The sequence below is a fragment of the Zootoca vivipara genome, chromosome 8 (genome assembly GCF_963506605.1).
Source record: "Zootoca vivipara chromosome 8, rZooViv1.1, whole genome shotgun sequence".
NCBI classification, from domain to species: domain Eukaryota; kingdom Metazoa; phylum Chordata; class Lepidosauria; order Squamata; family Lacertidae; genus Zootoca; species Zootoca vivipara.
In genome coordinates this window covers 52157677-52180999 of record NC_083283.1, presented here as the reverse complement: position 1 = coordinate 52180999, position 23323 = coordinate 52157677, and the positions used below count along the sequence as shown (strand labels likewise).

At 39.8% G+C, this 23323-nt stretch overlaps 1 protein-coding gene across 1 annotated transcript in view; it reads right to left on the bottom strand.

The window, feature by feature from the left end:
- The window catches only part of CCDC102B (coiled-coil domain containing 102B), a 62310-nt gene extending 46004 nt beyond the window's left edge, over positions 1–16306 (bottom strand). Inside the window, exons 1-3 of the mRNA XM_035126237.2 lie at positions 15710–16306; positions 15388–15605; positions 13604–13712 (exon numbers count right to left, since the gene is read on the bottom strand). Of these exons, the coding sequence (XP_034982128.2) occupies positions 13604–13712; positions 15388–15605; positions 15710–16285 (903 nt within the window). The 5' untranslated portion in view covers positions 16286–16306. The remainder of the gene's footprint in view (positions 1–13603; positions 13713–15387; positions 15606–15709) is intronic.
- Between the last annotated feature and the right edge of the window lie 7017 nt (positions 16307–23323).

Sequence of the window (23323 nt, the reverse complement as noted above, 5' to 3'; positions counted from 1 at the left end):
TCGGGACGGAGATATAGAACAATGCAGGCAAGAACGAGCCGTCTCAGGAACAGTTTCTTCTCTAGAGCGATTTTGACCTTAAATGGAAAGCCTGGACTTTGAAGTCATCTTATTTTACTTGTTATTTTGTATTATATTTACTGTTTTTAATTAGGTTTTGTAATTTTGGATTATGCGGAATGCTTTATCTGAGTAGATGTAGCAACCGAGTAATTTCGTTGTTCCCGCAAGGGGACAATGACTATAAAGATATCTCTTATCTTATCTATATCTTTGGTGGTTATCCACCTATCCCAGCTCTATATCTTTGGTGGTTTTTAGCCTGCCTAGAAAATGGAAACATAAAGACTTCTTTGACTAATGAGTAAATTGCACAGTCTTTGTACTTTGGGATGTTGAGGGCTGGATATTCTGTTGTTTTTCTGGTGTACTTTTAAAGCCAGCCTGACTTAAACCCCACAATCCATTCCAACAGCAACAACTGGATCCTCGAACTCTTAGGCTTGCATGCCATCCTTTGCATTTGGCCAGAGGGATAAATGCCTCTATGTATATGCAGAATTCCACCCCCACCCCACAGTATTGTATTGACAGTCAGCCCAAAGCTCCCGTGCTAGCATCTGGCACTGTTGAGCACTGACACCGCTCATTTTACAAATTAAGCATTGGCAACACATCCAATGAAGATAAATGATCTTCTGTTCATGCTACATTATCTTGTCATTTTATTTTATTCCCCCCCCCAATAAGATGTGGTCCTGGTCTAGGCTACCAAAAAGAAACAATTCAAAACAAACTCTAAACACACGAGAGGAATTTATTTGATCAGTGTCCTGATCCACTCTAACTCCCACTGCTTCTTAATAGTGTTACGATCATCCAGATATAGCAGTCTTATAGGCTGCTATAGATATGCTTTCATGAATATTCTGGTGAGTTACAATGCAAGCTATCATCTGAAATCATGAATATCACATATATCCATAGCAGATCATGCACAAACAGCCAATGTTGATGCATCCTATAAAATTCTGATTGGCTGACCAACTGCAAAAAAAAAACCCTGACTTTTGGCAGACTGCTAAAGCAATTATCTTCGAATATTCATTGAAAAATAAGTGCTTTTTTATAGCTATAATAATATTCCTTTGATGCATATTTGTACTATTATTGTGTGAAGTATAAATATAATTAATACAATGTTTAATGCAGAAATCATGACCGGGTAATTGATATTTTATGCAGAAAAGAATGCTGATAATAAATGCAATTAAAGCTCCCTTCTGCTATGAATTGTGCCAGGTGGCATCATGTGCAGAAAGGGGTCGCACCACTGGCTCCACCTCCTAAATTAGGCAGCTTTTAGGCTCCACTGCAATGTTCACACATTAGGTGTTGAACTCTGTAGAATGTGCAGGTTTCTAGCTTGGGTGCAGGTCTCTGTATGGGCACTTTCCCCCTGAGATGATGATGAAATGCGGCAGAACTATTTGCTACAGCCCAAACTACCCCCTGCCAAGATGCTTGAACTAAGTAACTAAGTATCATACTTTATTTTCCCCCAGCAGTTCACTGGAGATATCCACACAGATGAATTGCAGGCCATTTACTTTTTCTGTCCAGAAGATCTTGAAGATCCTTCATCTTGGCCTTTAATCTTCTGTTGTCCATACCCAGTTCTTGATTTTCTATTTCAATGCTTCTTCTTCTTTCCCACACTGATGTACTTCCAGACTGTCGTATTTCCGTCTGGAAAATGGGAGAGGAGGATGGCAGAATCTGTGAAGACAAGAACCCTTTTCCTGGAAAAGATGCACAGCTGTAGGCAAAATAAACTTGTGGGCCCATGCAACTGTTATGCAGGCAAATTAATCCAGGCTTCTTAATATGCTTGAGATGTCAAACAGCAATGACATACAGAACAGCTCCCAGGGTTCTGCTGGGATTCACGCATGGAGCTCCCAGCTCCTTATATGTCTTTATGCTATATGGTTTATTTATACATATATACAACCTCAGCCTACAGTGTAGGGCTTCAAAGCATTACACTGCAAGAGAATCCCATCTCTCCCACTGCTGCAGTCTCCCAATTCAAAGCAGGTAGTCCACATTGTGCTCTGGCCCCACTCTCTCACTTGCTTTTAACAGACTGACACCTTTCCCCCTTGATCATGCCACAGGCAGCTGAAATCCTAAAACTTCCTCCTAACAAAAACTCTGGCCTTGTCTACTGACTACCAATCTCAGAGCTCAGGGAGGGGCTCCACCCATTTGCCGGTTGGCAGAGAGTCTCTGCTTTGCTGATGGCCCATCTCCTTGTCTTTGTTCTCTGTTAATGCCCTGTCTGTCAGGTGATCTCCTAACAAAGGAAGATGAATCCAGCTGCTAAGAGTCTGACTTCCAGTTTACAAGCATTAAATAAATTCTAACACCTATTAAATCCATAAATTATAGGTGTCTTGAACCCACAAACTCGTAACAATACAGAGAGACATCCATACTGTCTTCTCGTAACCTGGTATCATCTGAAGCCTGAAGTATCTGAAACCAGGTTTGTTGATTTCTTAGACTAACTTGCATTTTTCATTGTTCATACTATCAGCACAAAAGTATAGAAGATATAAACTCTGGCCAAACCTAGAAATTGCCCTTCTAATTTATTTTTAGATGAAGACTAGTTTGGTGGCAAAAAGTAACCATTTTAAAAAAACAACCAACCTATTGCTCACTATTTATGGCTAGTTGAAGACATAGATGGAGATGTTAGGAAACAAGTTAGGAAATGAAAAACAATCTTGTCAGCCGATTAGTCCATGTGATCTGTGGATCCTTTGAAAATATAAGTACAGTCATACCTCGGTTTAAGAACGCCTCGGTTTGAGTATTTTCAGTTTAAGTACTCCGCGGACCTGTCTGGAACGGATTAATCCACTTTCCATTACTTTCAATGGGAAAGTTCACTTCAGGTTAAGTACGCTTCAGTTTAAGTACTCCACGGACCCGCCTGGAATGGATTAATCCACTTTCCATTACTTTCAATGGGAAAGTTCGCTGCAGGTTAAGTATGCTTCAGGTTAAGTACAGACTTCCGGAACCAATTGTGTTTGTAAACCGAGGTAGCACTGTACTGCAACACGAGGAGTACTCAGATGATGCTTCTCACATCTTAAAAACATTCCAGAGGGACATTGCAGCTAGCAATGGACAACTGTCATTTTAGATTTCCCTCATTTTCTCATTTTTCCAATCTCTTTTTTTTTTTGCATCACTTTATAATATTTTTTTCTTAAAGTCCTTACGGAAATTCACCAGCATTTCTTCTAATATATTCATTTTTATGCAATGTTACCTAATGCACATATTTTTGCAAGCAATGTCCCCATTTCCTGTGTTATTTTCACTAATATATATGTGTCTTGTGCATATTTTGGGGTTGGTGAACTGAATTCCATTATTTGGAGAAGTGTGAATTTTGAAGGCTAGTGATTGAAGCTGGAAAACTGCTTTTCTTAAAAAGCAAACAGAACTAGCAGGCAAATGTTACAAACATCTGCTGTAGAATGCTTAGTCCGGTCCTCAATTTCCATCCTAAGCAATTCATCTTTCTGCAATGCTGACTAATCAATGTAATTTTTATTCTTCACTGGATTCAAGAAAGGAAAGAAATTACAAAAGCACCCAAGAATGAATTCTAGTCAAACTATTAGGCAGGTAGGACTGCCTGACACATAGATATGGGGTAAAAAGGCAAGTATATTTATCCTGGACATCTGAGAAATTTCAGTTCACATATTCAAAAATTTACTTGAATAAAAAGATTTTTTTTCTATTGAATGGACCCCCCCCCTTAAATGGATTGTTTTTCTTCAGTTTGAAGACTGCATTGCAATAAATACCTAAAGTAATGTACATCTTTGTGTAGTCCCCACAGAACAAAACACACAGAACCCACAAAGATTGGCCTAGTAGTTGTGTGCAAGCTTTGATATGATGCAGAACTCTTTCCAAGGCTATATGTTTGGGAACATTTCAAAATGTTCCAAAGACATATTTTACTTATCCAGGCTTCCTCAACCTCAGCCCTCCAGATGTTTTTGGCCTACAACTCCCATGATCCCTAGCTAGTAGGACCAATGGCCAGGGATGATGAGAACTGTAGTCTCAAAACATCTGGAGGGCTGAGGTTGAGGAAGCCTGTACTTATCTATTACATTAAGGCTTTCCTTTTTGATTGGAGACAGGACATTTTACTTATTACGGTACTGTAGCTGAGGCATGGTTCTTCAGCCTGTAAAATGATGCCTGCCAGTGCTAATAATGATTTTATAGAACTGTAGTGATCAATACACAGCAACTTGCTTGCCTTTTTATATTTCCAAGTACTTTCTCCCCAGGCAAGCTCACTCCTAATACCTGAGGGGAATAATGCCTTGGGGGAGTGGGGAGAGACTAAGATTTCATTCAGAAGTGGGGAATATTGCATTAGCATCTTCATCTTGTGTTCATTTCAAACTGCAGTAGTGGTTGCTTTCTGGAACTATGGCTTTCTGACCAATATACTAGCACATCATGCTAAATTTCAGTCACACCCATGAGCATGCTGTGACACACAACAAATGTCATTGGGAGATATTGCTACTCTCTCACCCTTTCCATATATGTGTGCTTCTTTTCCCTGTATGCTTTCTCCCATAAAATTGGCAGGAAAGAACTGTATGCTGGTCTGTTCCCCCTAATTTTGTCACTTTACCCCCGCAGTTTTCTGGGTTAATGGATTTGCTAATGATGTTTTCTTTCCCTGGAAGCAATCAACACGGAAATGAGCTCTCAACTTCCTCTAGATTCCCAGAAGTGGGATTTACATTGTGTGAAAGCTCAAATATAATGTGGAAATTAAGAGTTATGGAAATAGAATAAATTGCTGTGTGAACACAGTCTAGGAACAGAAGGTGGTGGGAGAAACATAGGAAGCAGCTTCTTAGTGAGTTTGACCATTGGTTCATCTAGTTAAGTAATGTCTACCTTGACTGTCAATGGCTCTCCAAAGTTTTAGACTGGGCCCCTCTCAGCTCTACTTGAAGTTGCCTAGAACCCTCTTGCAAACAAAGCAGATGCTCTATCACTGAGCTATGACCATTCCCCAAAGGAAAGGTTCCATTCTCCTCATCCATGTGCTCCTTTTGTTCTAAAATTGTCTCTTGCTTTATACATAATTAGGGCAGTTTTTAAACAAATGACTCTGCAATTCTCATGCACGCTTTGAACCATAACCACTTGTGGGAACAATTCTCTTATTGTGTGTGTGTGTGTGTGTGTGTGTGTGTGTATTACTATTTTACATCACACAGAAGCCTATTCACAGCAGAGGAGGTTATCAATTTACTACATTTCTGGGGAAATTTTTACTCTGATAATCCCTACTTAAAAGTCCATTTTTAATGCTCGCCCTCTTTTTCTTCATAAACAAGCAACCCAAAAGTGACCTAAAGATTTCCTACACCAGGTGGTCATGAATCTTTGTTAAAGACAACAGAGCAATGCTTCAGGCTACCCTGAACAACTACTGGCAAAACAGCTGTTTTAAATTTAAAGAGCTCAACAAGGACAAAATAAAATCAATACAAGACTATTAGTGTTCAAAAGAGCTATGCTACAATTTCAAAGGTTTTTAATGGGAGGAGAGCAGTCATATATGGTTTGCAATGTGAATCTACTTTGAAACAATAGTTTCTGAGGTATCCTGACTATACACTGACGACAGGTTGCATAGAGCAAATGACAACCAGAGAGTATTTTAATACCATTATGCCCTTGATATGCACATCGGATCATGCACACTACTCATTTTATCTAATGTTTTGTCTCACTTAAGACTTTTCCACCAGCCTGTTGCCAGTTTCCCATTTCCAGGTCCAGCTTGCTAAATAAAATGAAGAACTGAAGCAAAGTTCTTAAACCCGAGGTACTATTTCTGGGTTAGAGGAGTCTGTAACCTGAAGCATCTGTAACCTAAAGCGTCTTATGTGAAAATTATTCTTGAATACACTCATATAGAAAATGCCCCCCCACTACAAAATAGAGTTCTGCACAAGCATGTAATTATAAGAGCATTCACAATGGAGAGAAAAGTTTGTCATTTAGGAGAGAAGGTGAGGGAAGGGGGAAGTCCCATTGTGCTAGCGGGAGTTCTTATGCTGCCTTCTGTAGCACAACAGCTTACCGTAGTTGAATCCAGCTCAAAGGCTCTAGCTTTTTCCCTGCATTCGTCACCCACCACAAGATGGAGCCTGAATTTCTGGAGGTGGGAGACACTATGTACATGAGGAGGTTCGCCGGACCTTTTAAAACCTTGTTTCCCAGGGTTTTAAAACACACAAGGAGCTTCTACAAGTGTAGAACACTTAAATTCATACCACCACTGCAAACATGACCAGCTTAGCATAGGCAAACAGAAAACTCCAACTGTTATAGGCAATTATAGGCTGAAACTGTCACAAGGAATCACCCATTCTAATGTCACAGTTCAGCATAAACCAACACTACAACAGAGACAAAGAGAAAATAATGAGTATTTTTTCAAGCACAATTTTATTGAAGGAATGATGATTTGCTGGGCCCATTCTTCTGTTTTGCCTCATTGACTCACAATAGCAAAATCCACATTGATTTTAATGAATGTGGATGGCCCCCTTTGAAAAGAACAGATTGGGAAAGCCAATCAAAAGTGCCAGGAGTGAAACTACTGTATTTTATTGCAAAATACAACATAAGAACAGATGTCAAATGCTTCAATTTGGGGCCTAGCTGTCTAAGATGGGCCAGTATGAAGTATTAGTCCAGAAATGCACTTAGCAATAAAAGCATGAAGTTCTGAAACGCTCTTATCAGCACTGGATTCTTCATTGTAAAAACTTGTAAAAAATCTGTGCAATATAAGCTTTTAGCTTGCTTTGTAAACAAGATTTGCTTCTCAAAGTGGCTCGAGGCCATGTACAAATAGAAATCCATAAAATCTAACAGTAAAGCTAGTTAAAACCATTAAAATATCCAATTCCACCTCAGGAAGATACACGCCAGCATACCACCAAAGTAACCCACCCAGCTCCAAAGAACAACATACAATACCTTAGACTGAGCTCCAAAGGCCATGGTGAAAAGTGGAATCTTTAAGACTCATTTAAATTTAACAAGGGAGGGGCTTGCCTGAGCTCACATGGAATCAGATTCCATAATTGGAGAGCCACCGGTTAAAAGGGGTGAATATTTTTACTTTTCACTCTCTCTTTTTTGGACTGCATAAATACCTGGGCTGGATTAACCAATAAGCATGTGCTTAGAGCATCAAAGGAAGGTAGGCACCAGAGAAATTTTCCATTTCCAGATTTTTAACATTTATGGTCACATTGCTGGTTTAGGAAGCAGTGTATACATGATGCTTGCAATAACAATCCATATCTACCCTGCCATTTGCCATGAACCTTTCTTATTTTTGAGGTGCCTGATGCCAAAATATCTTTGATCCAAACTGAGGAAATCACAATGTAGCAACAATGCGCAGACACACCCTTAGTCTGCAATCTTGTGTGCACTGACTAAGCCTCATTGAACTTCTAATTGAAGCAAATTCAGGATCAGGCCAATAGGATGTTATTTCTATGTGATGGGAAAAGATACTGTGAACATACCCGGAACTGATTTAGTGGGGGTCATGTTATATATGCTACCAGGGATTTATCATTCGGTTCTGCTATAGTATGGCAAAGTTTTTCCACCTAGTGAAGAGAAGAATTTCCATCACAGGAAAGCAAAAACCACAATCCCGTGTATCGCCTTGCTTCATCTACATTGCTTCTGAGAACTTTGCGAATTTAGATTCCACAACTAGACAGGGAAAGCTGGAGCCCCTGATGTTCATTCCAAATGGGATTTTTGAAGACTCATTAGTATGCTTTTCTGGTAGTTGATTGGATTATGACAGAAGAAACCAGCAGGGGTGGCAGTGGTAATAGATTATACAAACTGTGTTCAAAACCCTATGTAAATGGCAAAAATTGTTTTAGGCAAAGGGATTATAGCAATTATTTCTTCTAATTTAATTTGAAGTCTCCAAAGGGCAGCTGCTTTGGGGCATTCTGAACCAGAAGATCTGACGTAAAAACGCGAGCTTTCATCTCTTAATTTGCCTCAATGACATCCTAACTTTGCAGGAAGCAGAAAGAGTCTTTGCTAATTCCCACATGTGTTTCAAGGTTTCACAACAGATATTTGGTTTACATTTCAAAGGATTGCGCCGTGCTTCCATCAAACGCAACATTTTAATGGTACTTGAAACCGCACTGTATTGCTGCTGTTCGTTGCCCCTTTGCTGCAAAGGATGAAAATGTGACAGCGGGGTGTGCTTGGTCTTCACGATTTGAAGTTGAGCTTGCTTGTTTATTATTTAAAGGAAGCAACACTTCACTACAATCTTCTTCCTAACATATGGAGCTTTGACAGTCATTAGGGAGATTGGTCTGACTCTTGCAAATCTTTCCTCCTATCCAACAGCTGGTGGAAGTACTTTCCTCCCCACCACCACCACACTTATTCTGGGCAACAAACTTCCATGTGGAAAAAGGGGTGACAATCTTGAAGTCAGCAGAAATCTGACTTGCAGCTGAGCAAGAATTCTAACAAAGAACAAGCAGGTGGAAGAAAAACTAGGGTGTTTCTGAGCTGCAGATACCAGTACGTAAAAAACAAAGGAAAGATTATGGAAGTGTTTGAGATTCCCTCGACAAATTGCCCTTGTCTTATTGAAACAATTGTTGGTTTTTGCAACAACCCCTCAACCAGAGTCTTGGGAACATGCAGATTGCCCATTGGGGTGGACCTGCTACACTAGGTTGCTGGAAGGTGGGTTAGTGATGCTTACGAGAGGGGAAGAGGTGGCAAGGTGGACCGGTCATCACAGTGTAAACATCAGCAGGAGCGGCATATTGGTTCTGCTGGTGCATTTTCACTACACAGACAGACCTCTCTGCCACATCACCCCTCTTCCTCTCCTTCTCCCCCGTAAGCATCAGTGATCCACCAGCCTGGAAGCTAGCATTGTGGCACCACTTCACCCCCTCCCAGTAAGCAGCAGTAACTCACCTGCTGGGAGGACAGGTAAACACCTCTGCCAGAGTTCTAGTTACAGGTAGGTAGCCGCGTTGGTCTGAAACAAAATAAAAAAATTCCTTCCAGTAGCACCTTAGAGACCAACTAAGTTTGTCATTGGTATGAGCTTTCGTGTCCATGCACGAAAGTGCAAATGGTATCTGAAGAAGTGTGCATGCACACGAAAGCTCATACCAATGACAAACTTAGTACTGCTCAGCCTTCTTCAGTCTGGTGCCCTCCAGATTTCTTGGACAGCTCCCATAAGCTCCAGTCAGTGTGACCAAGGATTAAGGAGGATGAGAGTCATAGTCCAAATCATCTGAAGGCCACCTGATTTGAGAAGGACACTTTGATGGAAATTGGTGTCAATTCCACCCCCATATTTTTTTGCACACTTCTTAAAGGAGCAGGAACCTTGCCTACTTTTGCATTTGGCCACACTAATGATTGGCTGGCAAGCCAGGCAAACACATTCATTTCCTGCCCGTTTTTTGTGTGAACAAGCCACTGTAAAGAGGCATGGTGTATTGGGAAAACATTTTCAGCAAACATCCTTCAGGGGGGGAAACATCAAATGTCAAATGTGAATGAATTTATCTTTATGAAGAAGATAGAGTTTAACCCTTTTACGTTTCTGTTGCAGTTACTATTATTAAACAATCTAAATTACATGATTATTTTTTAAAAAAACATGGGTTGTATATAATGTTAGGTCTACTCAGAGTAGACATATTAAGTTAATGGATATGACTAATTTAGGGCTATTAATTTTAATAGGTCAACTCTGAGGATAAAATACATGGATACAACCTTAAGCACAGATCATGTGTTACCCAAACACCTCATGGTCACATCTGTATCTACCAAGCAGGGAAGAGGTTTCCCCTCTCCTCTTTTAATTTTGCAGAGGAGGAAGCATATAGGTTTTCCATGCAATTGCCAATATACAGCTCCATAAAACATAAAGGCTGAACTAAATCAAGTTGTGCTTTAAATAAGACACAGAGAAAAGATGATTGAATGAGTCTCTTCCATGCCCTTCTTTCATTTCAAAGTTGATACAGTTCTGTTTACATTCTAACTTGTTTGATTTTTTAAAAAAATAAAAAAATAAATACATGGTTTCAGGAGCTGTATGGAAGAACAAATCTAACTTCTCTTCTTTCTACATACTTAATTAAGCAGGTGTGGATGTATGTTTACATTTGCAGCAGGTGTGGGTACTTATCTGAACACTGTACACAGAATTTCAATGCATGATTGTAGGGTTGTATGTTTACATTCTATTTGCCAAGTGGAGGAGAAAACTGCTTTTAAATTATCACATTACTAAACAGCCAAGGCTTCAAGATGGTGGACCTTTTGCACCCCCTATTGATTCAGTTTCATTCCTTAGTTTCTCAGCTTCAGGAGTTAGCAAGCCCGATTTGATGGTTTTCTGAAAAGTTCTATAATTCACACTGAAGCCTATTGCTGCTTAAGGTAGTAAAATAATATTTAAGGCAAGCATGGGAAAACTGCGGCCTTCGAAATGTTGATAGACTCCAAACTCCTACCATCAGCCGCAGTTACCATGGTCAAGGGTCAGGGATTATGAAGGTTGTAGTCCAGCAACACCCAAAGGCAGAAGTATAGGGCATGGTAGGGTAGAGATGCGTCCCTGACCTTCTGGCAGGTGAGTTACTAAGGATGGTGGGGTGAAACACTGGGAATGGTGGCACAGTGACAATGGACCAGCAAAAGTGCTGGATTTAATTGACTGTAGTGACCTTGCCCCCACCCCTGCTAGTGATCTGCAGTGGCTCATCTGCCAGAAGGTCAGGGAAGTGTCTGCAACTCATCACACCCTCTACTATTGTCTGGAGGGCCACCAGTTCCCCACTCCTGCTTTTGCACTTAAATGCAGTGCTAAGATTGAAGGGCCACAATCCAAAGTTCCACGTTAACCTTCTTACTGCATCTCTACCTGTTGCCTTGCCAGTTTCTGCAGAGGGGCACTCAGCTTTCTAGGTGAGCAGGGCATAAAGGGCTACAGTGGGTAGACATGATGCAAAAGAGGATAGGGCTTCTGTCCTGTCCATTTAAACTACAAACACTACAATCATCTCTTCTACACAACTACCAAAGATGCAAGAATCTGCCCCTGGCAACCATTTTTGCATCCGGCACCCCTAAGTAGGAAGGAAGGTGGGACTCCAGACACTCAAGAAGCTGCTATGTTCTTCCTGCAGCTTTTTGGGTTCCATCAGTGTGAGATTAAGCTCCCCCACCCACTTTAACAGTTCAAGCAGTTATCTCAGGCACTAAGGACTCTATTAATCTAGGTCAGGGTAACCATTGTGGTGCCCTCCTGATGTCTAACATTGGCCATGCTAGCTGAAGTTGATGTGAGTTGAACCCCAATAACAGTTTGAATACAGCACATTGGAAACTTCTGATCTAGGTAGACATATAAACTTGAAAATAAATAAATCTACGAAAACCATAATATCTGAGAACAGGACAGAAAAGAAATATACAGCTGTTTATGTGGAATAATATCTTCCATTAATCTGCTGGCAGTGTTTCCATGCTCAAATTACACTTAGTCAGGTGCAATTTTTTATAAACTGGACCATTTTTTTTTAATTGTGCTGGAAGCACCTCCAAAAATCTCTTTTAACATTTTTATCTACATTGGAATCACCCAATAATTTGATTCTCTCGTCATGTACTATGACGGAGACATACCCAGGTTGCTTCAAACATAATTTAAAAACCGATTTAACCTTTAACAAGCCATATTGATGTGGATCTTGAAGATGCAATATTGTTTTGGATAAAATGAAGCATCTGAAATCACCCTAAGGAAGCATTATGGTGATTTATAGTTGCACCATACATTTTACAAGCAATTTATCCTGCAGCTGAAAGACCTGCTGAACACACATGTCGCATTTCAAAATAATTTCCATCCATCCTTCACATTGATTAAACAAAATCCAGATACACTCTTTCTGTTCAGTCTGATAATTTGCCTTAATTTACCTATGTAACCTAGCTACGTTTTCTGTAAGATAAGAGAAAAATGACTATGGGGAACATACTATATCATCCAGCAATGCAATTACATGTAAGTGCTAATACAAATAGCTATATATTCAAATCACAAATACAGCCTTTCGAAAAAGAAAAGAAAAACCTAACATAAAGCAATTTTATAAAGAGCAAATGCATTTTCTTGGGGGGGGGGGAGAATTCATGCTATTGGCAACAAAGCATTTGCAAGTCTATACTGCTCACCAGTGGTCAGTGAAGGAACCTGCAAGTTTATTGGACTAAAATGAACACTGTTCTTAATCGTCACTTTCATAGGACTATCAGAGGACAGACGTATTAATATCTGGGAACAGCATCTTATTTGCACGTTAGTGTGTAGAAGTTTGCAGCTTTCGATGGATGCTCACATTATTACTATTTTATATATGTACTGCCCTCCCCACCCTATTTCAGAAGGCACGTCAATTCAGGACTCAATTCTAATCAAGGATAATAATATTATAATGAGACTTAGCATTGAATATTATGTTTTTATGACTACTAGAAGCTGTGCATTAAGTGCAGTGGGCCCAAGCTTGTCTCCCAGCTGAGATTAGACAGGCATTCCCCTTCATTAAGGGCTTTCTTGTTCCAGCAGGTTATTTCAAGGTAGTGTTCAGTTTTATGTTTATTGCTTTATTGCTTCCTTTTCTATGGTTTGTTTTGATGTCCACAGCTCAGAAATGTGAATCAGCATATAACTGTCTTAAATAAATGATAGCATATATGAAGGTTTGAAACCTGAGCAAGTTCTCTGGAGAGGCTATATTTCTATATCCTGCTAATTATTTCATAGGTTCCATTTTAGAGCATTAAAACATTAGTTGCCACTAGATTTTAATTATCGTTTCATTTTCTATAGCACACAATCAATACACAATTTGCTAAAACTGACCTTCAGCGAGTGCATTAGGTATCATATATAGGAGTCTAATCCATTTTACCTTATAGTAGAACCCCATGAGGTTGTTGTTGTTGTTGTCGTTGTTGTTGTTGTAGAGCAATTTATGTAAAAAGCTGTGTTCAGATGATCATATCTTGATTTATTACATTTATATCCCAGCTGTCTTCTGTAAGAGATCCCAATGCAGTGCACGTATGGATCTGAGGCAGTAACTCTGACCTTCTAACTTTGACCCAGACACAGCTTCAGAAGGGTGGTGGACACCCTTCCATGTTAAATTAGACGGAAGGTGGATTGAAAGCAGGGTAGGGCCTACTCATGGATATGTAATAAAACATGGAAGATGCATTCATTTCTACTTCGGCATAACTCATAATCTGCATTTTAGGTTTGTACGTATGGGAGAGCAAGACAACAAAAGAGAAGCACTTTCATTTATTTTTCAGTTACTCATGGGAACTGCCTTTTGCAACATACCTGCTTTAGACTCTGCTGCTTGGACTTTCTTAGCTCCTCATATTTCCATTTCCATAGAATTTTTTCTGACTTCAGCTTCTCTATCTCTTTCTCCAGAGATAAGCGGATTCTGCAGTGTTACAAGAATGATAACAAACAATACTTTAAAATATTGCATGGGTTCCAGGACTGTATTCTTCAAGATGCAGAAGTGTTTAGTTGCAGTTCTTGTGTTAGGGGGAATGACATTTTCAAAAGCAATGGGCAGCCCAAACCTGCAAACAGGTGAGCTTAAGCATGTGCAGTTTTAATCCGAGTGGCTGCTGCTAGACTACATCTGTTGTTGAAACACACTGGAAGAAGACAAAGGGCTTCTCCACACTTCCACTTGTTCCAGGGGAGCCATCTTGGGTCACCCAGAGCCCTCATAGTTGGAGCCCCTGTGCCTTCCGAGCAGTTTCCCACTTGTCCCATGCTTTCTAGGCATGGGTCCAAGTAGTTTTGCCTTTGCCATGCCACTTTCCCCTGGAATACCTGCTCTTTTGTGATAGAGATCAGAACAAACAACAATCCATAGAAAACCCGATTGCCATTTGTTCTGATGCAACACTAAAGACCAGATTTCCCCGTGGGAAACTGAATACAGTTGTACTTTGGTTTTAGAACAGGTTTGTTCTTGAACGTTTTGGCTCCTGAACACCTCAAACCCAGAAGTGACTGTTCCGGTTTGCGAACTATTTTTGGAAGCCATGCTTTGGTTTCTGAATGTTTTAGAAGTCGAACAGACTTCCAGAACGGATTCCGTTTGACTTCCAAGGTACAACTGTACTTATTTACACATTACTCATGTGAAGGGGCAACATGGATACAAAGGAACTGCAGGGTTGCACAATTCCTTGTGGTCTCTTTAGTGCTGAGAAATAACTTCTGAAGTGGGAAGCCATTTTTATCCATACAGGCTCCCTGCATGTTTTAGAATTCAGAAGGAAGGATGCTTGAAAAACTTGTATCCGTGTCAGGGTGCTGGATGAGATGACCATCAAGGTCCCCTCCAATGCTGTCATTCTATCTGAATGGTATTGGCTGCCAGTTGGATGTTTTTTTAATGTAGAATGGTAGCTTTAGGTCCATGATAGTTTCAGTTACATAGATTCCATAGGTTTATTTCAGTGAACAGACAAATCTGAGACTCGGGTTCATCGCTCTGCCACTGTCAGCCCTCGAGTAACTAGAAAGATAGGAGTGAAGCTGGAAATAATTACAGGACAGGATAAACATGCCATATTGCTAATTTAATTTCATATGGCTGTGTGTAGGACCAAACTGGTGAACAACTGTATGCAGGGGCACCGTTGCTATATTCTTGAACTGGTTCTTAATATGATATTCTCTCTGGGTAAGAATGTCCTCTTGTTTATGTCTCTCATAAATATTTGCCATCATTAGCAGCAGCTGCCAACAGTACATACCAGAATAAGTCACACTCAACACCACTGCTCTGTCAATAGTAAGTTCTTAAAATGCTGCACAGTGGAGCAGACAGTAGGATTTGTAAGAACATTTCATAAAGGCATGTTACTCCTTTTTCCAGGTTGTTGACAGGCACCATCTCGCAAAGTTAATAAGAAAGATAAATGGGGAAAATAAGAACTAGTCCCCAATGAATTTGGCATTGGAACTAGACTTTTCACTACCTGCAACATACACTGTAATTCTATTCCAAAATGGGCCCGTTAAAAGTTTTTCTTGGAGAAAAATGTGGGGATTTTTTAAAAAAAACAAAAGGAAATACGTTATTAACTTACTTTTGCTCCTTCTGCAAGATTTTCCTTGATTCATGAAGATGCAAATACAACACAGAAATATGTACTACTTCATCTTCCTGAGATCTGGTTTCATTCTCTTTGCTTGTGTCAGGATTTTCCAGAAAAACTGATGTGTGTTTGCCTCTGGAATCAAGAATCTCCAAATTGATTATTTTATCTTGGTGGTCTCCTAAAGAGTTTTCAGTCGCATAAATGTCCTGAAATGAAAAAGTGGGTAAAGGATTTGCAGCCTCAGAATGTTTAGAACTGTGGTGGGAATTGGTTCATTTTTGTGATTTAAAAAAGACCCATATCTATTTACCTGACAGGGACTTTCTACCTCAAAAATCCTGTTGTTCTGGACATGTTTAACAGGCTCTTTCTCCAGAGATGCTAAATGGTCCTCTGACATCAAGCACATTTCAGAAAAAGCAAAGCTCTTTTTCCTCCCATTCCTAGCTTCCACATCTTCATTTTCTGTGAGTAAACATTGGTTTATTTTTTTCAGGGCACTCAGCTCTTTCATCGAGGCTTCCAACTTAAGCTTCAGTTGCCTCCCTTCTTCAAGGGCTTTATTTCTTTCACCTCTGACTTTGCTCCATTTCTCACGCCAGTTGGCCGTGCAGTCTGACCACCAACGCATGGTCTTCTCCATTTGGGCTGCCCTAGCCTTGGCTTCTTCAAGCTCTCGAAGCCGTAACTCCTCACAAATTTCCCAGTCGCTGCTGTTATAGATATACATAGAGGGACGGTAGGATGGGGGTGGAAGTATTCTTGCCGATACGACACTGGAGTTGCAGGTGCAACATGCTTTTGCACAGTTCTGTGCTTCAACATCGTGGGGCTTCTTTAGTTGGTTTCTAAGGAGCTGCTGGTTGCAGACAGAGTCAAAATCCATGTCTCAATGTGATTCACTTATTTCCACACCTGAAGCAGAAAAGGAAGGCTAAATTTATAAACACATTAACAAAACAAGCCCCAGATCAATAGGACCATTAATAACATATTCTTCTAATTCAGTGCAAATACTTCACTGCATCTAATGACAGTCATCACTGACTTAACTTACAAAGAGTGTTGGATTTACGTATAAGCTAAACAGGCTATAGCTTAGGGCCCCACTCTCTTGGGCCCCCCAAAAAATGTAAAGAAAAAAACACTGGATGTACATTTCCAAAATATAAGATAAAAAACAAATAAAATAAAACCTACATACAGCAACAGTGTTTTTCAGTTCAACAGTTCAACAGTTACTGTACTTTGATAAAAATGCATATTTTGTTATGTGAAATGGCTTTAGATACCTATTAGGTCTATAAATTACCATATTGCATATATTCAACACAAAACAGCCATAATTTGTTGTTGACAAAGGGCAGCTGGACATATAAAGGCCCCCATTACCTTCAGTAGCTTAGGGCCTCATCAAACCTAAATCCGGCCCTGCTTACAAAGGCTCTTGAGGCACCTTAAAGGCTAGCACATTAATTACAGCAGAAGCAAAAACTTCTTGTTGAGTCTTGTTGAGCTTCTGTGGATTAGATTCCATGTCATGTATAAAGTGCAGTCTTTAGCTGGCAGTTATAAACATGGGTGTAAAGGGAACAACATTTATAAAAGTTGGATTTAAATTACAATGGCCTGGATCCGACTAACCTGGTGCACTAGCAGAAGCCAGCACACAAGGGCCACCCACTAATGAAGTCATATTCTTTTCAGCTCTGGATAGGGGCAATAGCTTTCTGTTCTTCTGCAGGTATTAATTTACCGCCCCTAAATCTATGCTCAAGATTCAGGAAACCCCCAGAACAACACAGGGGGAGAAGAAGGGGGAGGGTCATTCTGTCTGGCAAGCAGAAATGCTTGTGCTCAGAAAACACTAAATTCCTCCCAATGAAATGCAAAAAGTACAGAGTTGCATTCAGGGTTGTTTTTAATGCTAGAAAGGCAGGTAACAATAACAACAAATAATAATAATAATAATTCAGAATGAATGTATTTAATGAATGCACTTAAGTTAGCCATGCCTATTCCCTTCAACAGGTCTACTCTGAGAAGGGCTAGTCTGTCAATTCAGCTGCATATTAAGCACAGTGACCCTTCACACCATCAGGAATTGGTGATAACACAATTGGTGATATCATATGAATGCTTAGTAAATTCATGCCTGCAGAAGAGCAAAAAGCCATTGCCCCTATCCAGAGCTGAAAAGAATAGGACTGAACAGCTTGATAAGCTGTAATTCAGCTATGTCATGCTAGTGTTCCTTTAAAGTTCCTTTGTTAATTTATATAGCCAAAGTTAATTTACTTTTTGTCTAAACAAAGCTAATTTGATGAGACAATCTATTATGTGGAATCAGACTTGTAACTGCCCTTCTCTTCTCATCACCCATTAGAATGTGATTTGTCCTCCTGAGTCAAGTTTCAAACACAATCAGATTTTTAAAAAGTGTCCATTGTTACTTTTTTTTTACCACCCCTCTATTGCCAAGCATGAAGAACCTTACTGATCATTGCATAGCATGGTCTGTGTGGCAGCTGTAAGGTCAAACAACTATTTGGACTATTTCTTAGAACCATGTCATTGCAGAATGAATGGAGAGGGGAGAAATAGCCATTTTAAGAGGAATGCATCCTTATGTATCTAGTATTACACACCATATACCTACAGGCCATCGGAATATTTCATGTCTATAGTTTCTCTCCACTCTCAGCTTATAAATTACTGAGACAACGTGGTAGCCTACCTAAAGATATTTATGTTTCCACTTAAAGTGTCCATGTTATACTTTATAGCCTAAAAATGTTTCCAAGTGTATAAGATCAGACCCAAAGCCAAAGAAAAGAAAATATATACAATTCCTTATCCAGGACATAGATAAAACTCATCCAACACTGCTTGGTTCTCCCACTGAGTTTGATAGATTCTGCAGCTGAGTTCATTTGACAGCATTCACAGTCTGAAGACCACCAAGATGACTTAAGAAAGCATTGAGTTTGTCAGTCTTGTTTCCTGGAAATGTTGCCCTTGAGATTGGGGGACTAAAACTCTCCAAAGTCTCAAGAACATAAATGTATTCTATTAAAGTACACAAAATATAAAGGATACATAATTCTGAATAAGGATGAGATTGCAAATTACATCTACCCATCACCAAACAAAAAGACAGTTGTGAATGTCAAATGTCACACAATTTAAACTGTCCTTTATCAGCAGAAGGAAAAACTGCACACCACTATTATTATTATTTAATTCATACACTCCTTATACAGTGGTACCTCGCAAGACGAATGCCTCGTGCAACAAAAAAACTCTCACGACGAAAGCATTTTGCAATCTTTTTGTTGACTCGCAAGACAAAGTTTTCTATGGCCGTGCTTCGCAAGACGATTTTTTTTGCTTTTTTTTTTTTGCTTTGCTTTGCTTACATTAGAAAACCACAAGATGAAATTTTCGCAATACAAAACAACTCGCGGAACGAATTAATTTCGTCTTGCGAGGCACCACTGTATGGCCAAAGCGTTTCTAGGCAGGTAACAACTAAAAATCAATTATAAAACAATCACACAATACACAATGACAATTCCATCAGAACATCAGAACTACCTTACTTAAAATCCAAAATAAAAGAAGTGAGTTAAAAACAATTAGAACACTTTAAAAACAGCAAAAACAATAAGATCAGAAGTTCAAATTCAGGAGCATGTTTACCTAAACAAATGTGTCCTCAGGAGGCAGAGGAAGGATGGTACTGATTGGCGCCTCTCATATTTCAACAGGGAGGGCATTCCACAACACTGGTACCACCACAAGTGAATAAGTCTGCCACCGTGTTACCACAAGCCAGTAATAATCAGGCTCCAGGGAAACTCACTGGGTGCCATTAGCTGATTGCAATGTCCTTACTGGGCAGCGCAGGGGAATATTTTTTCCCAGTAACCTGGTCCAGATTTATTTAGAGCTCTGCATGTACATCTGCAATGTGTGAACACCAACTTGGTGACTAACAGGCAGTCAGTGCAGATCCCTCAGCACTGGCATTATAGGAACCTGAGAAGGAACACCACTCATCACTTGGGCTGCAACCTCTGAACCAGCTACATGGGCAGCCCTGTTGCACTAGCATCACAAAGATCTATCTGAAGCCTCCCGTTATCAATTTCTCACTTCCTCTCTTCCATTTACTCTTAAAAGAGCTTGAAAGCAGTTTGAAGTTCTTCTAGAAGGAAAAAAGAGGAGACGCCCCCCCCCCCCAAATAGTGTTGCAATATATTACAAACTTTGAGAGGTAGAGAATGCCCAATGGGTTTCTGTTTTCACCTGCTTTGTTGGCAAAGAGCTATAAATTGTTGGATTTTCATTGACTTAATTAATATAGTTCTACTCGATCTTTCTGCCATCATAGAACGGAAGTAATCCAGACACGGAGGAGCTTTAGCAAGATGGCTGCATCATGTGCTTTCACGTCATGCCCTTACCCCAGTGGTACACTCAGAAGAACATGCCTGAGATGCTAGTTAAAGGAATAATAATAATAATAATAATAATAATAATAATAATAATAATAGAAAGGAAGAATTCCCTGGAGGCCAAGATCCAGGTTTGGGGCAAGTACCCTCTGGTGACAGATATTCAAAGTCACAAAATATGCAGCAAAGTGTAGAAATATAGGCTGTTGGACCTTTAAAATATGCCCTTGTGAGTTCCAAAACTCCTCTCTTCCCCTAGCATAGAAAAAGACCACACACTTGGTAAGTTAAAAATGGTTTACTTACAAACTTTCCAAAGGTTGGATTCATGGGTTTTCCATACAGCATTCAGAAAAAATTGCACAGCCAGCAAAACTTGGCTTAGTTATGGTGGTGAAAGTTCCTCCATTGTTGGTGTAGGAACTCAAGAGTGACTTGTAAGAGTCATGATCTGAGCTTCTCGGGTAGACTGAAGGTTTGATTACCTAGTCCCTCCCAAGGTGAGCTAAGCCTGGCAGAACAGCTTACTCTGTGGTCTTAACCCCATCGTGCATTAATTAGACTTATGCATGTTGTTATATTAGGCTGGCTATCCCACAGGAGACAAGTTCAGTTTTTTATACCTCTGATAAATACGTCTCATATATCACAGCACCATTTCTGGGCTTTGTGGGGGGTGGCGGTGGGGGGAGGCACATATGGAAAAATCATAATTATGATCAGATGACTTTTCAGGGAGGGATTATGGTTTAGAAGGGAGGGAGTATGATTTAGAAAATGAACCCACCAGGTGAAAAATGCAATTCTCTGTGCAGCGATTTGGTAGGAAAACCAAGCCATATGGATGAACTGTATTAAATGTTTTGCATTAGGAATTGTTTTTAATAACACACAGTGGATGAGATATTGCTTCCCACTGGGTCAGTTCTACATAGCTGGAAACATCCCCCCCCCCCCCGGCATCATGCACTGCTATGATGCGTCTTCCCATGCCTCTTACCCTACATGGGCACATGAGATAATTAAGAGAATGCACTGAAGAAAATACGTCATGCACTGTAGCCTGGAAGGGCTGCTGACACAGCCCATTGGTGATACTAGATATTTGGTTAGCCTGGGGCTATAGACGAATTATAAGCAGATGGGTCTATACTCTAGGGATTGTCGGCAGACAGCAAAACTTCTCTAAGCGCATTCTGCAGATGAAATTCTGAAGCAGTGAACTTGCATGTGCAAAAATTCAGTTGATTGGCATGGAGTGACTCCATGACAGCCTGTTTATCAGGGAGATCACATTATTGGCAAAACACCTAAAAAAGAGGACTTGTCTATCAAGGAAAGGCAAATCTGGAGGCAATTTACTTAAAATAAATTACAATTGACTTCAGAAGCAATTAGTTACATTCCTGAATCTCCTCAGATGTTAAGCCAATAAATCCCATCCACCAACAATGTGATTTCATACATTTCTCTCTCTCTCCTAAATCAGTAACCAAGGATAAAAGTTGAATGTACATGGGTTTTTGATTGAAAGTGGCATTGACACATCCTGTGACAAAGGACTGCCTGCAACTCATCCATTACTGGACTGTATTTAGCTAATTTCTACTCTGAGTAAGCCCATTGAAATTAAAATACCTAAATTAGTCATAGCCCATACTTGGAGTATGACCAATGTTGGATACAACACATCTCCTTTGATTTGCCTTACAGTCATACCTCGGTTTAAGTACGCCTTGGTTTGAGTATTTTCAGTTTAAGTACTCCGCGGACCCATCTGGAACAGATTAATCCACTTTCCATTACTTTCAATGGGAAAGTTTGCTGCAGATTAAGTAAACTTCAGGTTAAGAAGTACTCCATGGACCGTCTGGAATGGATTAATTCACTTTCCATTACTTTCAATGGGAAAGTTTGCTTCAGGTTAAGTACGCTTCAGCTTAAGTACTCCACGGACCGTCTGGAATGGATTAATCCACTTTCCATTACTTTCAATGGGAAAGTTTGCTTCAGGTTAAGTACACTTCAGGTTAAGTACGGACTTCCAGAACCAATTGTGTTTGTAAACTGAGGTACCACTGTATTTTGAGAGCAGGATATAGGAGAATTGGCCAGATAGATATTGTTCCTACACTGCATGAGGCAAGATTACATTTCAGTGAAGAGCAATGAATGGAAATCCATCAGCATACAATCAGTTTGGTTTTCTTTATAAAAGAAAAATACACAGAGACAGTGGGGCAATTTCCCAGTGCTTTTAGAATCTAATATTTTAAAGAGGATTAACACTGTTTCAAACTACGAACAGGTGATGTATTTTTATTACTACTAATGGTATAGCATGTATAGGTTGCCACTCTTGCCTCAAAGTGGCTTACAGTTAATAAATCCAAAAACTATATACAGTATATTATACATATCTCTCTCCATATATATCAATCAGTTTATTGGACTAGCCAAAGGCCATGACAATTTCATTATAGTGGTACCTCGGTTTAAGTACACAGTTGGTTCCAGAAGTCTGTACTTAACCTGAAGCGAACTTTCCCATTAAAAGTAATGGAAAGTGGATTAATCCATTCCAGATGGGTCTGCAGAGTACTTAAACTGAAAGTACTCAAACCAAAGCGTACTTAAACCAAGGTATGACTGTACCTACCTACCTACCTACCTACCTGCCTGCCTGCCTATATTTTTCATTTATTCTGGCTTACTCTTGTAGCACAAGATAGAGGAGATTGCGTGATACCACCTCTTACCTCCTCTTTGTGAGATAAAGACAAAAGGCACAGGTTTTATACATGAAATTAATGTCTACACAGGCCTCCCCAGTATGAGACATTTTGGGAATGGTTCATTTTCAAACCATTCAGCCCAATCTGAATTGTGTTCAGCACATGGTGAATTGTGTTCATGAAATAATTTGCCACATGCCCAGACAACCAGAAAACCTGTTACTAACTTGTGTTAGTTTTAGCATCACACTTGCATCTGGGCACTTGAAAACATATAACAAGAGGGAGCTCAATGTTAGGTATAATCTGGAATGTACATTTGTTACCCAGTACTAAATTACTGCATCCATTTGCTGAAAAATTCTAGATCACCATACACATTAAAACAGTGTTCAGTGAATGGAATAAAGCTCTAGCCTGTCAGCCTCTAGACCTGACGTCAACTGCTAGACTTGACCAACTGAACTTAATTCTAGAATTGAATCTAAGAAAATTATTCCCAGCTGTGTGTTAAATGTTGTTTCAAGAAGTGAAGGAACCAGTATTCATTTGTTCCAATTTATCAGCCATCTGTGGCTTTTGAGGCACACAGTGTGTTTGCCTGGCTGCTCCTTTTACTACTTCTAGCTAGCTCTCCTTGTTAATTGGGATGTTATGAAGAGGCATCAGATACATGCATGGCCCCCATTAAGAACAGAATGGCTAGAATCAGATTCATTATCAAGCACA